General features: G+C 37.1%; 1 protein-coding gene across 4 annotated transcripts in view; it reads right to left on the reverse strand.

Annotated features, from left to right (window-relative positions):
* The window catches only part of shank1 (SH3 and multiple ankyrin repeat domains 1), a 648,010-nt gene that overhangs the window by 610,742 nt on the left and 21,523 nt on the right, over positions 1–15,745 (reverse strand). For all 4 annotated transcript variants that reach the window (XM_051933687.1, XM_051933685.1, XM_051933686.1 and 1 more), the window contains exon 4: positions 7,850–7,921. In XM_051933687.1, coding sequence (XP_051789647.1) covers positions 7,850–7,921 — 72 coding nt within the window. The remainder of the gene's footprint in view (positions 1–7,849; positions 7,922–15,745) is intronic.

Consider the following 15,745-nt stretch of genomic DNA (forward strand, 5'->3'; position numbering starts at 1 on the left):
AGATAGATAGATATGTATATATAGATAGATAGATATGTATGTGTATGTATGTAGATAGATATGTGTGTATATGTATATATGTGTATATATATGTAGATATACAAATATGTATATATGTGTATATATATGTAGATATACAAATAAGTATATGTATATATGTGTCTATGTGTATATATATGTTGATATATGTATATATATATGTGGATGTGTATATGTATATATATATATATGTATATATGTTTATGTATATATATGTTTACATAACCTCTTTAACACACTACTTCTCCGCTGCGAAGCGCGGGTATTTTGCTAGTCCATATATAATTGCTGTAGAACACTTTCCAGCTGAACAATGTTCACAAACAATATTCATTTTCCATTTAATCTCCGGGGCCTCATGCATAATGCCGTGCGTAGAATTCACACTAAAACATGGTGTACAGACAAAAGCGGAAATGTGCATACACACAAAAAAATCCAGATGCATAAATCTGTGCGCACTCCAACTTCCACATTCTTCCGTTCCATAAATCCCGGTCAGCATGAAAAGTCACGCACATGCCTGCCATCCCACCACGTCTCCTCCCAGAATTACGCCTCTTTGAATACGCAAATCAATATAAACAGTCCTTAAGTTCAGCATTCTGTGAAAAAACAATGGCAAAAGCACGGGGGAAAATAGAAGAATTTCACCGAACACCAAGTGGAGGCAAGGAAAAACATACTATTTGTTGGTTTAAACAGTGATATAAACAACAAAAGGCAGTTGATCGAGTGATATAGAGTGTCGGAGAAACTCGAAAGCTCAAGTACACAAAGTCGCACAGTGCCCGAAATAAAAAAGAAGTTGTCAGATATCAAAGGCGAGCCATAGCCCACCATCTGAGTGTCATATGGAAGCTTATTAGGGTACAGAGAAAAGAAAAAAAATAGGAACAGAGTGGGAAAAAAGCTCAAAATGTCAACTTTAATCTCAAAATTTCACTTTAATCATGTAGCTTATTTTGTCATTAAAGTAGAACATCATAAACTTAATCTTAAAATTGTTTAATTTACTACTTTCTCAAATCCCATCATATCTAAAGTAGCACGTTAAATGCTTTGTTTTGTATGTGTTCTTCTATGTGCTCCGTGTGTGAATCACTACGTGCTTCTTAAGCGGGCTTTCTCTTCCACCAACAGGACACAGAATACATTACATTCATGATATCACAGCTCGCTGAACAATTTAAATACTAATTAATAGGAATTAAAGGAATTAAAGCATGTATTAACCATAGAAACAGTGCGGTGATAGTGACGAACTTCCGCCCCATCCAGATATTGTTCCAGCCTCCCGCAAGATACTTGCTGCGCCATGCGCAACCTTCGATGAAATAATTTATTGCAGCAGTACTGTGTCTTTCAAATGTATTAACCCCCAATTCCTGTCCTTACTTTTCTTTCTCCAAGTAACTAATCGCCACACAATCAGCTCTGTAATAGATGTAAAGCCATCTGTAAGCTGAGAACGCCGATTCTTCAAAACTTTTAAGGTACAGTAGAACCTCTGGTCACTAACGTTTCCGAACACGTACAAATTCGGGTTACGATCAAAAAGTTTGCCAAAATTTTGCATCTGTTCACGACCACACACTCTGGTGGCGAACAGAAACACTGGCAGCCAGTTTCCCTACATACGTTCGTACACGCCAATGATTTGCCATTCTCCGTTTCCCATTTTCTTTTGCTTCCGTATACAGGGCCTAACAAAGCAGCTGATGCTGCAAAAGGATTTACAATGTTAACCAAGCAGAGGCCTCAAGTGCTGGAAGAGGTGGAAAAACTGTTGCTAGTGTGGTTGAACGAGAAGCAACTTCCAGGGGATAGCGTAAGCAAGGTGATCATATGTGAGAAAGCCAGGAAGATTCATGGCGATTTGCTGAAAAAAATCCTTCTTCGAGTGGCAAAGGTGAGGAATTTAAAGCCAGCAGAGGATGGTTTGAAAAGTTTCGCAAAAGAAGTGGTATTTAATTTTTTTTCCCTGTGCTTAAAACTCATAAAAAAGTGTAAGGGTCTAGCGCGAACTCTTACAATGGTTTTCTCAGTGTTATTCAATGTTTTTACATTTAGTTTACTATTACACTGTGCATTCTATGGTATAATTAACTATTTTTGTGCTTAAAAAATATATATGTTTACATACAGTTCGTATGGTCTGGAACAGATTAATTGTATTTACATACAATCTTATGGGGAAATTACATTCGGGTCGCAACCAAATCCGGTCGCGTCCAGAGTTTTGGAATGAATTACGGTCGTGACCAGAGGTACCACTGTACATTGAAATATCTTCATAGTACATGTTTAATTATTCTATCCATCTATCCATCCAGGTTCGCGGCAGCCCCAGCAAGCATACAGCGCGACGCAGTAACAATCCCTGAACGGGGGCCAGCTTGTCGCTACCACTGTCCACTGTGTCCTCACATGTTTAATTATTAACAATATGCAGTAGATTATTTAAATGATGTTAAAATTTTATCTGTATAATGTAATAAATATACTTTGCTGCATTTCATCTTAAAAATGATATCAAGAGCTCCAAGAAGATAGCGCTTGGAAATCTAAATTGACTTAGAAGCTAGTCATCATCATATGTAAATACGCGCTTTATAAAGTGGCTCAGGTTGTGCAATATTATAACTGTATCGCAACTTTACAGTGAGGTAATTGAACTTATCAGTACAAACAGTTCTACAAGGGGCACTTGATGGACTGATTCAGTGTGTTTATAGTTCTTGGGATGAAACTGTTTCTGAAATGCGAGGTCTCTACAGAAAAGGCTCTGAAGCGTTTACTGTATAGAAGCAGTTCAAATAGGCCGTGCGCATGGCTGAGGCAGTGTGTGCTTGATACTGTATACCGATAATTCTCTGTCCGATCAGCTGCTGTAGAGCTGTGATTCCGTACTCAGATACAGTGGGATAAATACTCTGAGTGGTGCAGCGAGAGTGACAACACTAAAGCAGCTATGGTACTTGGAATAGTTTGGCCATTCCGTGGACCATTATATTGTTACAGGTTAATTGCAATCAGATGCCTTAAACTAATCTATACTAATTAATAAAAGGCAAAGCCCTCACTGACTGACTGACTCATCACTAATTCTGCAACTTCCCGTGTAGGTGGAAGGCTGAAATTTGGCAGGCTGATTCCTTACAGCTTACTTACAAAAGTTAGGCAGGTTTCATTTCGAAATTCAACGCGTAATGGTCATAACTGGAACCTCTTTTTTCACAATATACTGTAATGGACGGCAGCTCGATGGCCGTGGGAGGAGGAGTTGAGTGTCACGTCATCACGCCTCCCACGTAATCACGTGAAAAGACTGTGAACGCAGTAGGGAGAAATGAAGGAGAAGCTGCAAACAGCGAAGAACAAAAAATCCATTAAACAATTGAGAAGGGAGCGAAACAATAAGAAGCGAGCGAGTGAAGCATACAAGCATCTTCATAAGGGAAAAAAGCACGGTGTAAAACGTAAGTTTAAATTAAGTCTATAGAAACGCTCCCGCTACGGATTGCAATAACATATTCGTGAGATAAAAGTTTAATGAGAAGACACGAGGTATAAACGAACCACAAGCCATAGCGCAACGTTAGGGGCTTCACCTCTGGCGCTGACGTTCGAGATTCGATTCCCGAGAGCGGATGCAGTGAGTGTGTACGCCTGATGAGTCCAGAATTAGGGAGAAACACGTGTCGCATGCTCTTTGCATTATTTGAAAGTAAACTATTAAAACCATTCTATGATCTGCTTCTCGCAACTTAAAGACGGCACATGGCGGATGTTAGCCGACTTGCTGACCGCAACGTTAGGGGCTTCAACTCTGGCGCCGCAAACAGCGAAGAACAAAAAATTCATTAAACAATTGAGAAGGGAGCGAAACAATAAGAAGCGAGCGAGTGAACCATACAAGCATCTTCAGAAGGGAAACAAAGCACGGTGTAAAACGTAAGTTTAAATTAAGTTTATAGAAACGCTCCCGCTGCGGATTGCAATAACATATTCGCAAGATAAAAGAACGCAGTAGGGAGAAATGAAGGAAGAGCCGCAAACCGCGAAGAACAAAAAATTCATTAAACAATTGAGAAGGGAGTGAAACAATAAGAAGCGAGCGAGTGAGGCATACAAGCATCTTCATAAGGTAAAAAAGCACGGTGTAAAACGTAGGTTTAAATTAAGTTTATAGAAATGCTCCCGCTGCGGATTGCAATAACATATTCGCGAGATAAAAGTTTAATGAGAAGAAACGAGGTATAAATGAACCACATGCCGTAGCGCCACGTTAGGGGCTTCACCTCTGGCGCTGACGATAGAGATTCGATTCCCGAGAGGGGATGCAGTGAGTGTGTACGCCTGATGAGCCCAGAATTAGGGAGAAACACATGTCGCATACTCTTTGCATTATTTGAAAGTAAACTATTAAAACCATTCTATGATCTGCTTCTGGGAACAGAAAGAGGGCACGTGGTGGACGTAAGGCGACTTGCTGACAAACCACAAGCGTGACCTGGCAGGTAACCACCCATACAATCAGATTGTGATTCAGAAAACGAATGCCATGAATGTAATTACCACGATCTACATACTGTCAAATAAACGAAACACACGCCGTAGCGCGACAGCTGTGAAAAGGGAGGTTCACAAAAAAACAGATCCTTAACAAATTGTTATTGGTATATTTTCAATCCGTTTAAAAAGGTTTTCTTTTCTTCTTAATAAAAAATTAAAAGCAGTACTTCGCCGCAACGAAGCGCGAGAATTTGGCTATATATATCTGCTTCTCGCAATTAAAAGAGGGCACGTAGTGGATGTTACAATCAGATTGTGATTCAGACTAGGAATGCAATGAATGTAATTACCCCGATCTACATACAAGGCGAAAGTCTTGCAACATTCAAAGATGATGGTTTGGGATAAGTACACCATGGAACATAAAAGAGCTTATGAAGCCTTGAACCGAAAAAAGCAAGATCTCAGAGATCGTAAAAAAAAAAAAAAAAGGAGGTAATGTCGTTTTACTCGCTGTAGATTTTAGTCAAACATTACCAGTTATTCCACGAGGGAGACCAGCAGATGAACTCAACGTGTGTTTAAAATCCATGCTTCTCCCACGGTCGGTTATATGTCACGTGTTCTCGGGTAGGTACGCCAAAAAATGTATACATTTAAGCATGTAATGGGCAAAGAAAAAATGAGGTATACCGAAGGCACTGCAGTAGTACTCAATGTAACTTTACTTCTTAAATGTTAATGTTTTACTGTTTAATAATTTATATGCTTCTTATATGTTGTTCAAATTCTTTTATCAAAATACCAGTGACAGCGCAATGCACGATAACATGGAGTGAATACACCATACGCATCCGCCCACGGCTGCCCTGCTGTGCGCAGATAGGAGTTGATTCTACAATAAAATAAAATAAAGATAAAAAGAGTAATACAATCATCACCCATAAAGCGGATAGCAGACGTGACGTACTATATGTGTACCAGATTTCAAGTCAATAGGTGAAACGGTTTGCGAGCTACAGGTGATTTAAAATCCTGGACAGACAAACGAATAGCCACGGTAGCAAATTATAGAAGAAGATTTTACTGTTTAATAATTTATATTTATATGAAATGTGCTTCTTATATATTACTTCATATTCTTATATGATAATGATGTTAATGTTGTTTATATTGATTTCTATGTTATTGTAAGTGCATGTATGTGTGTATATGTATGTATGTGTATATATATATATATATATATATATATATATATGGTATATCTGTATATGTGTGTATATATACATATATATATATATATATATATAGTATATGTGTGTGTGTGTATATATATATATATATATATATATATATATATATATATATATATATATATATATATATATTGTATATGTGTGTATGTATATATATATATATATATATATATATATATAAAATATGTGTATATGTATATGTATATATATATGACAGCAACACTCATAACAATGACAACACAATTACATTGACAATCATGTTACGTTATTTTTAAAATGTTTCCTTTACTTTTTCATAACCTCTTTAACACACTACTTCTGCGCTGCGAAGCGCGGGTATTTTGCTAGTAAACAATATGCGGTTAATATCAGTGTATTTGATAAAGCCGCGTCAGGGATGTGGATCTAAAAAAGAAAGGGAAACCACACTGGAACAAAAGCACTGCTTTGATACTAGGTGCCGTCAGTTTGTAAAACTGAGTGGAGAACTTGTGTACACCAGGGATTGTGCTGGCATGAAAATATGTGTGTCTTTACGCCAAGTTTAGTTTTTATACATCGCGATGAGAGCATGGAAACGGGTGTATGCACCATTTAAATATGAGGCCCCAGGACTTTTATGTGCGTTTTGTATTTTCTGTGTATCTCATTGATTTCATGTTGAGTGTAGGGTCAAGGGAGGGTTTGTGTTGTATATTAACTTTTTGCTGCAGCTTTTTACTATTTCATTCCGCCGGTCACTTCTGGGATTGAGTGTTAGGTCGGGGCTGGTTGGGGTGTGATATATATATTGTTTCTAGTTTGTTTAATTTCTTTTTTATTAATATATACTCACTTTATTATTTTACATATTGTTTTGGTTTATCTTTAATCATTGATTGGGGTGGTTTATTTGGAAGAAGTACTGCTTGTCAGGTCTAACTTTCCTCATCTTGCCTGGCCATGGATCTTGGGGGTGTAGCTGCTGGTTAGGAAGAGTGAGTCGGCCGTTACAAGGTGATCTAGTAAATCATGACTATTTTAACTGCTCATGAGTGAATTATACAAAGGAGTGCCCTCCATCTTGGAAATGTTAAACAATACACCACTGGGAGGGTTATCTAGGACAATACCTTCATTGTACCTGGCTTTGCACCTGTTAGAAGGGTAAAAAGTTGAAGCTGAAGAGTCTATACCAATATACTGGCAATCTCAACTTCAAATGATATTCATTTTCTATTTTTGGTGTTAGTGATTAACCATTCCAAAGGCTATATATTAAAATGTAGCTGACCTACCGCAGTTTTGTAAAGTGAAAGTATTACAAAAGTGTTACAGGAGTGGAAGTCAAGTTACCTGATTAGGGCATTGTGTGATCACATCAACATATTTACCATTCAGAGCAATTACTTTTCACCAGAAAAATGTACTGTATGGTATAACAATATGAAAGGGTATTTTTCACCAGAAAAATGTACTACATGGTATAATAATATGAAAGGGTATCCAGGGAAATCAAGAACCTTTTCCTTAGTAAATTATGACAAAAACAAGATGAATGTAAAAGCTTAATAAGATATCAATGCCTAGACCACAAACAAATGAACCATCATAAAAGTAACTACATAGCTCCATTAATAACCATAGCAATATACCTTATATGGACATTCCTGACTGCATGACAGAATCATGGATAGCTCAGAATGTCCTCTTCCAAAAAGTCATATTATTTCCTTTACCATATAGTGAAAGACCAGATTTAATGCCTCTAGGTGTCTATTGAAATGTAGTTTTTATGTACTTTGTCATGATTGTTGAGATAATGCTCATGAAAAAATTGTTATGCAAAACACAGAAAAGAGAATTGATTGATTAACTAATTGGCAAGTTGCTGATTGTACATTTTCAGCGTTAAAAGAGCTATTCCTGTTGTGAACTACATGTCTACCTGCAAAAGAAACCAATGTGGGATTCAGGTGAACTGATTTCCCAGATATTTTTCTGGATATGATGTATCTTTCTTTGCCCCGTTTTGTTTTTCTTAAAAAGTGTTTTACCTTGGTGTGTAGCTTGGCCAGTTGCTTCTCATCCAGATTTGTCTGCTTGTAGACCCTCGTCTTATAGCGGAACTGGAAAAGAAATCACAAACTGAGTCTTACATAAACAAAATATCGTAGCATCAGATTTGTAAGGTCTACAATTTGACTTTTTTATATAATTAAATCTTAATGAAATCTGAATCAGAGACTGAGCAGCTTATTTGGGTACTGAGAAAAAAAATCTGATTTATAGCTGGGGACATGGCCTTACTGATGAGTTTCTCAAAATGTTCCTCAAAGTTTTGTTATTGTCTTGTGGCCTGTTCTGCACAATATTCATTTAACATTCACCTGTTCATATTCTGAAACTGCCTATTCCAATTCAGGGTTACAAAGGGTCAGTGCCTCCTTCAGCAGCTTCTAGCACAAGGCAATAACTAACACCAGATGTGGTGTCAGTGCATTACAGAACATACTCACAGAAGGCACATTTATTGGCAGTGACTAGGCCAACATTTAAACCCAGGGCTTCGGAGGTGTGAGTAGTAGTTCTAACCTCTGCACCAGCAAGCTCCTCCTTTATTCAATAGTTGTTCTTGAATCCTACACTTTAAAATAAAAGTCTTCTGTACACTCTGTGATTGGGAACTAGTAGTCATTCTATATGGATCTTAAGTGAGCTTTAAGGGGTGCAGCATACATTAACATCTCCATTATATGAGGCTAAATGTAGCATTTGTGCTCTGTGTTTTATTGTTTAAGAACAATAGGAACATCAGACAAGATCTTTGATAATGTTAGGTTTTCGAATTAGCACTTAGGTATTTCTTTCAGAAATGTCCCTGTGTTTCAGGAGTTTGAAAATTTTTATCACAAAGTATTTTAGCCTTTTCATCTCCAGTCATAATTTGAAACAGTTTTATATTCTAATATTAAACATCTAAGGATAGAGCCAAAATTCTAAACCACACTTTCATTTTTATACTCAGTTTGATCAGATTCTTTAATGACAACAATGTAGATATAGCAAAAAATTGAGCCAGTGGCAACTGGATGGTCTTTTGGCATTTGAACCCCTGCAGTTTAACTGGAGTTTACTTACTTACTTTTTTTTTTTTTTCTTTATTTTGCCTTATACAATTTCTTGTATTAGGAATTTGATAGTTTTCGCATACCCCTTGGGGTCAGAGCGCAGGGTCAGCCATTGTACAGCGCCCCTGGAGCAATTGAAGGTTAAGGGCCTTGCTCAAGGGCCCAGCAGAGTAGGATCTCTTTTGGCAGTGACGGGGATTCGAACAGGCAACCTTCGGGATACCAGCGGGATACTTACTTACTTACTTACTTACTTACTTACTTACTTACTTACTTACCTATTTTTTTTTTTTTAATTGTGTTATTTTTTTTTATTGTATTTATTTTATTTATTAATTTTTTTGCATTTTCTGTGCTCCCGTCCATCTCATCCTATCATACTTATCTTTAGAGAATTAGAATACATTATACTGTATATTAGAACTCTAGTTTAGTACTAATTTTATATCTGTTATGCAAGCTCATATTGATTTATTTTTCATAATGAGTTCATTATTATTCATGCCTAATTTAACTTGTTTAACTTTTCTTATCACTGTTTCATTGACTTCTTGTAAAGCACTTAGAACTACATTTAGTGTATAAAATGTGCTATACAAGTAAATGTTGTTCTTCAATTGAATGGCAGTCCAACACTAAGCCATGGCCTAATCTTTCCAAAATCAAATGTGTCAAATCCTGATAATCAGTGCTGTCCCTAGATCTCTAAGATATGACACCAGGTACCTTGATGGAAGGGTACACTGAAAAATCACTCATGACCAAACTCCAGCCATTCAGTTTATCAGATTCTACAATTATGTCCTTTACAGATGAAACCAAGAAAACAACCCTTTTCTTACCCAGGCAGTATGCCCCTTTCAGAACCCCACTTAATCCAATTACTATAGTCAATGCAGTGGTGCCTATACTGTCAGCAAAGAACACAAGATAGGAATTACGTAGTCATCCATAATATACACTTACATTCATCTATGTCTCTAAAAATGGGTTATGGTAAATTAAATGAGCATCTTGCATAGAAATGTATTATTTTAAGGTGAAAAAATGGAAACACTGTTTTGTTGTGATTTAAGTTTTGTTCTCTTCACCATGCCTGAATCCAGATCTAATTGTGAGCAAGAAATTTAATGTACCCTTGAAGGTTTGGCACATAAGGCAGCATAGGACAGGCTGAGCAACAGCACAGAAACGAAATCAAATGCAATCATGGGAGACAAAGGAACAGTACACACCAGCAAGTACTGTACCAGATATATAAACAGAATTGCATTGAATTTCTTTACCTTTTCAATTTTGAATGACAAGTCTTAATGCAACTCTAGAGCAAATTTACTATCAATGAATAATCTCCATTAATAATTTCATTACACATTTTAAAAATGAAATTATTTTCTGCTTGTGCTGTTCAAATGCTTTTACACTAAAAACAACTCCAGTTGTTTTGAAAGGAGCTAAATAACGATTTTAGCAAAGGCATTTTCTCTAAAATAAATATATTTAATGGAGCTTTAATATGGCAGTACTAACAAATGCAGGCAATTCTCAGTAGCATTTGCAGTCCAATTAGCACCAGAAAAGGATGACACACAACCATAATTCAGCCAGCGCAAAAAGTTTCCATTTTGTGATATCTCCAAAGACAAACACAACTAATCTGGTCTGTGTGGTTGGTTGAAGGAAAGAAGTAGTTCAGGGATTTTTTAAATCTGGGAATCCTCAGAAATTAGCTTTTTAGCTTGGTTGTATTTTTTACTGCTCCTAGGCATGGCTGATGAGTATAAATTCATTATTTCATTATGTGTACCAGCCACTGAACTGAGTTAGAAAATCCATCGATCTTTTTAACCTACTTATCCATGGATGGTTAGCAGAGCAGCTGGAGCCTACAATTATTTGGTGGAAAGCAGGAACAACACTGGATAGGGTAGCAGCATGGTGCACACACACATATTTGTACATACATATTAGGGCCAATTTAGCAGTGGCAATCCACCTAACCTGCATGTTTTTGGTATGTGGGAGAAAACCAGAGAATACAGAGGAAATCCACACCGACGCAGGGAGAACAGTCAGATGTAGGGAGCATGTGAGACATTGGGCCAGGTCCCATTATTGCATTGCAGCAGTGCTACTACTATGCCACTGTCGTGCCCCAAGTTGGAGTATTTCTCCTCACATGTTTTATCCATCTGTGCTTGGGAAGATGTGCCATTTCCAGGCTGGCCATTAACTTGGATAAGTACACAGCACACAACATTAAGACTAGTTTAATTAAGACCACTGACAGAAGTCATATCCTTGTCAGTCTCAGCTATAGTAGGTAGTGAAACTTCTGAGTTATCCGAAATCATCAGCTGTTGTGTGTAGCTTTTGCATTCAGAAGTGTGCAAAGAAGGAAAGAGGAAATTGTTGTTTACAAAACATAGCTCAGCAGCAGGCATTTGCAGGCTGACATCAATGTCCGCTAACTTGAAAAATTAGGAAATCACTTTAGAAATTGATCAAAATGACCGCCCATTTTCTACAGTCATCTTGTAATGACAGCATAGATGACAGCTGCTGTAAGTCAGTACAGTCACTCCTGGACAGAACTGGTTTTCTATAACAGGCATTTAAGCATTACTCCTGGCAACTATTACGGCAAGCACAAATGGGCAGGCATGTACAGTAACTGGACAATGGTTAGACCATCATTGATGAAAATCTCTATTTTTATCTTAGACTACTCAATTTAATTCACTTTATTTTTGGATAGCGCTCTCCACTGAGTGCAGTGTCAGAGTGCTTTAACAAGTTTCGAGGAAAAATGTAATTACCACTTTACAAATTACTAATTACATGCTGCATAAACAAACATGCACATTTGTTTAAACGGAAAAAAAGCATTCCCAAAATGATTAAAATACAGACAACAAAATATAGAGCAAAAAAATAGTCAACCTATAATTTATTTTTCAAATTTCTAATGCAGCAAATTAGTAAAACACAAAATAAAAAAAACTTTGGTATCAATGGGACAAGGTTAAAAAAACAGGCCTCTAGTGCTAATGCATACTCAAGTCACTACACAAAAATCAATGTCCTCAACCAACTTACAGTGGAGCTGACTATACATTATGGGTGTCTCTGCTTAGAAATTTGCACAAGGTGACAAAAAATCTAGTAATATTTCCTATAATGGTAGCAGTGGGACTTGGGCTTCTAGATTACATAGTAGCCTTCTCTGTCACTACACAATTGCCAATCAGGTTTGTAACTACAAAGATGCTACTTTTCAAAGTAGAAGGTTCTATTTCTCTCTCTTTCTCTCATCCTCCATTACACTTGCTCCTCACATGATACTCAGCCCTCTGGTGGAACAATTCCATTTCACTGCACAATGTATTTCTGCTTAGGAATTCACTCAGTATTATTTGTTCCTCTCAGTCATGCAGCAGCAGTGCATATCTAACACAAGGCCTTTGGATTGGAAAGCAGCCGTCACTGCGCTGCACCAAAGGAGTTGGCTTACTGACTTGGAAGCCTTGCCTTTGTAGCCAGCCTCTATGTGTGCTGCTTGGAAATTGGTTTATATATTTCACTTCTGTTGATGCAAAGTTTTTTCCAGATTAGAAATAGAAGAACTTATGTTAAGCAAATTTTCTTACTATTAAAGTGTATGTAAATGGAATGCTTCAACAAAAATTGCTTGACACAAACTAGATATTATAATGGTAGCTCTATTAGTGCATACTGTTTTTTTTTGCTTAAGTGTTAATCAGTTCTTCTAGTGCTCACATTTAAAAATTGATATTATAATAATGTTAAAACGTTTTCCATCCTCCGTAATTTCCTGGTACCTAAACATTAATAGTTCTCTTTTTCCAGTCTTCACATGCTTTATTGACATGTAAATTTGAATATTTGATAATATTTTGCCCCATGTTGGAATATCCAGGTGGAAGTTCAAGTCGTTTTAAATATATCGCAACAACCAATCAGCTGACATCCTCAGTGAAATGATTACTTTAATATTTCACTGACAAAATATGTGTGTCCATCTCTCTTCAAAAGTACAACAATTATACCTGTGTCTAAGAAAACAAATTGAACTGTTGCATGCTTATAAACCAGGGGTACTCACTCTGTTTGTGATGAAGTGCTTTGAGAGGCTAGAATATATTATTATATATAGAATACATATTCCGCATATTCTAGCCCAGGATTTAACACTATTTTACCATCAAAGCTAGCCTTTAAACTCCTATAGAACAGAATTTGGGACCTTTTAACCAACTGATCTCAGCATGTGCAGATTGGCAGTTTTATATCCTATATGCTTACCATCAATAAAGGCATTACAAAGGGTACTATCTATCTATTGTGATGGATGGCTGGCAGCTCAACCCTGTCAGGACGCCTTGAGGATGGAAGGATAGGGGGTGGCAGCTACTTTAGTACAGTGCCTCCCCCAAAACGCTAAATGGCAGCTCCCCTGAAATGTAACGGTGCATCAGATTCCCGCAGGGCATCCTGGGAATTGGTGTGCAGTTTCTCAGCCCTGTTGAGTACCGTGGGTGCCACCAGGAGGAACTGTGAAAGGACCAAAGAAGCTATGCCTCATCCATAGCCCGGAAGTACTCACGAGTCATGAGGACGGAAGCTCAGAAAGTACTTCCAGGCTGAAGAAAAGCCAGTACTCCATCTGACCTGGAAGTGCTAGCAAGTCACGTGGACGGAAGGGCAGAAGCACTTTTGGGTCAAGGGCTATATAAAGGACAGCTGGAGACCCAGCAAGCGAGCCAGATTTGGGTGGAGGTGGACAAAGCTTTTTGGGAGGTATGGAGCAGAGAACTGTATTTATTTTTATAGTGATTAGTGATTTATTTGCCTGTTTAGTGTGGATGTGGTGTTAGGAGGCACTATTCCTAGAAGAAAAATAATTAAAAGTCTTCTTGGTGCTTTTATCCCGTGTCCTGTGTGTCTGTCTGTTGGGTTTAAAGGGGCAACAGCAACCTCTAGCGTTCACACTATCTATCTATCTATCTATCTATCTATCTATCTATCTATCTATCTATCTATCTATCTATCTATCTATCTATCTATCTATCTATCTATCTATCTATCTATCTATCTATCTATCTATCACAGTAAGCCCCCTACTCTTTGTTCACCGATAAATGCATGGCCAAACACAGTTCCAACTCCATTATTAAATTTTGTGATGACATCACCTTCAAAGTCCTGATCCCTAACAAATATGAGGCAGCATACATAGTAGAGATTTACCTGCTGACTCAGTGGTTCCAGGACAAAAAGGTAATCTTTAATGTCAGCAATTCAAAGGAGGACTTTAATAAGCAGCAGGCTTAACAAACACTTATTTGTATTGAAGGTAGGGGTATGCGATACTGGCAAAAAATTATATCTCGATATTTTCTGGGACTTTGATGAGAACGATAACTAGATGATATATTGCATCTTTTACAAACATCTTTGTAAAAGTCTTATTGGCTTATCTTGGACTTATTAATAGGATATTATTTTATATCTTAATAATGAGATTAATGGAAGAAACAGTTAGAGAAAACAGGTCTAATTTACTTACTTAAAACTATAAAATAACACAAACACATTCAATTAATTCACCAGTCAAAGTATTACTGAGATCAAACAGTACAAGCATGAGTAAACCATTTCAAACTGGCCTGCAGGATTTACATAAAAATTGCACTAAGACCAACAAACCTATGACAGTGAGAGCATTTTAAACAGATACTTATCCTTAATGTAAACAAGGTATGAATCCAAAGGCAATAAAATACTCATCATAACTGAACTTCAGGGCATGGACATTACTGTCCATTACTGTCTGGATTAAGATAAACTGCTCTGCTGTAAGATGAATTGTGCAGCATACATACAAGAACAAAAATCTAACATACTACACTATAGTGTAAAAATACAAAGTTATGTCAAATTTGCATTTGTAAACATGTTCTGTCATATATTGCAGAAAGATAAATACAAATTTAAACCTATAACATTTTTAAACAAATTATTAACTTCAAGTTCTGTCCAATTTTCCACAAACAAATCAGAAGGAAACTGAGGAAACTTCAAGTTGTGTGACAGAAACACTAGTCTGTCCACAGCATCTGGCTTCACAGCAACAGAGTTACATGTTAGAACATTTCCTCTGGTGCTGAAAGCCCTCTCAGAAAGCCTGCTTGAGGCGGGGATGCACAGGTACTTTTTTGCAAGTTTCCCCAATTTGGGGAAATGTATTTCTTGTGTTTTCCACAACTCAAGTGGCTTTCCACTTCAAGGGGCTGTCCACTTCAGGTATGATCAAGTAGCTCTTGATCTCTTTTTCAGTGGCAGCGTGCAGAGACTCACCTTCTCTGAATTCCTGCGTTTTTTTTTAAATAGCTGCCAAAAGACTTTTTTCTTTTTAGCTCCCTCCTTTGTGTCATTACCAGCTCCAACTTCTGTAGCCATAGGGGCGGAATGGAGCAGGGCAAGGAGGCGAGGATCTGTGCAAGTGTCTTACATAATTAAAGAAAAAAATGTGCTTTGAAATCATGGACCCCCCCAATAAAAATGGCTTCTAAAAATCAAACATGCCTGATAGGCATGTGCTTCTAACGGAAATAAAAATTATCCATTCAAATGAATTATGTAATTCGTTCAAATGGTTCAATAATTTGTCTGAACATTTTTTTTCTTCCTGACACCTATACACTGTACTAGATCAATTTCACTTAAACTGCTTACCAATGGTGATATGAAGCCTATGTCCAAAACAAGCTTTTTCTATTTGTTAATCAATAGTACACT

The sequence above is a fragment of the Erpetoichthys calabaricus genome, chromosome 11 (genome assembly GCF_900747795.2).
Source record: "Erpetoichthys calabaricus chromosome 11, fErpCal1.3, whole genome shotgun sequence".
Taxonomy (NCBI): domain Eukaryota; kingdom Metazoa; phylum Chordata; class Cladistia; order Polypteriformes; family Polypteridae; genus Erpetoichthys; species Erpetoichthys calabaricus.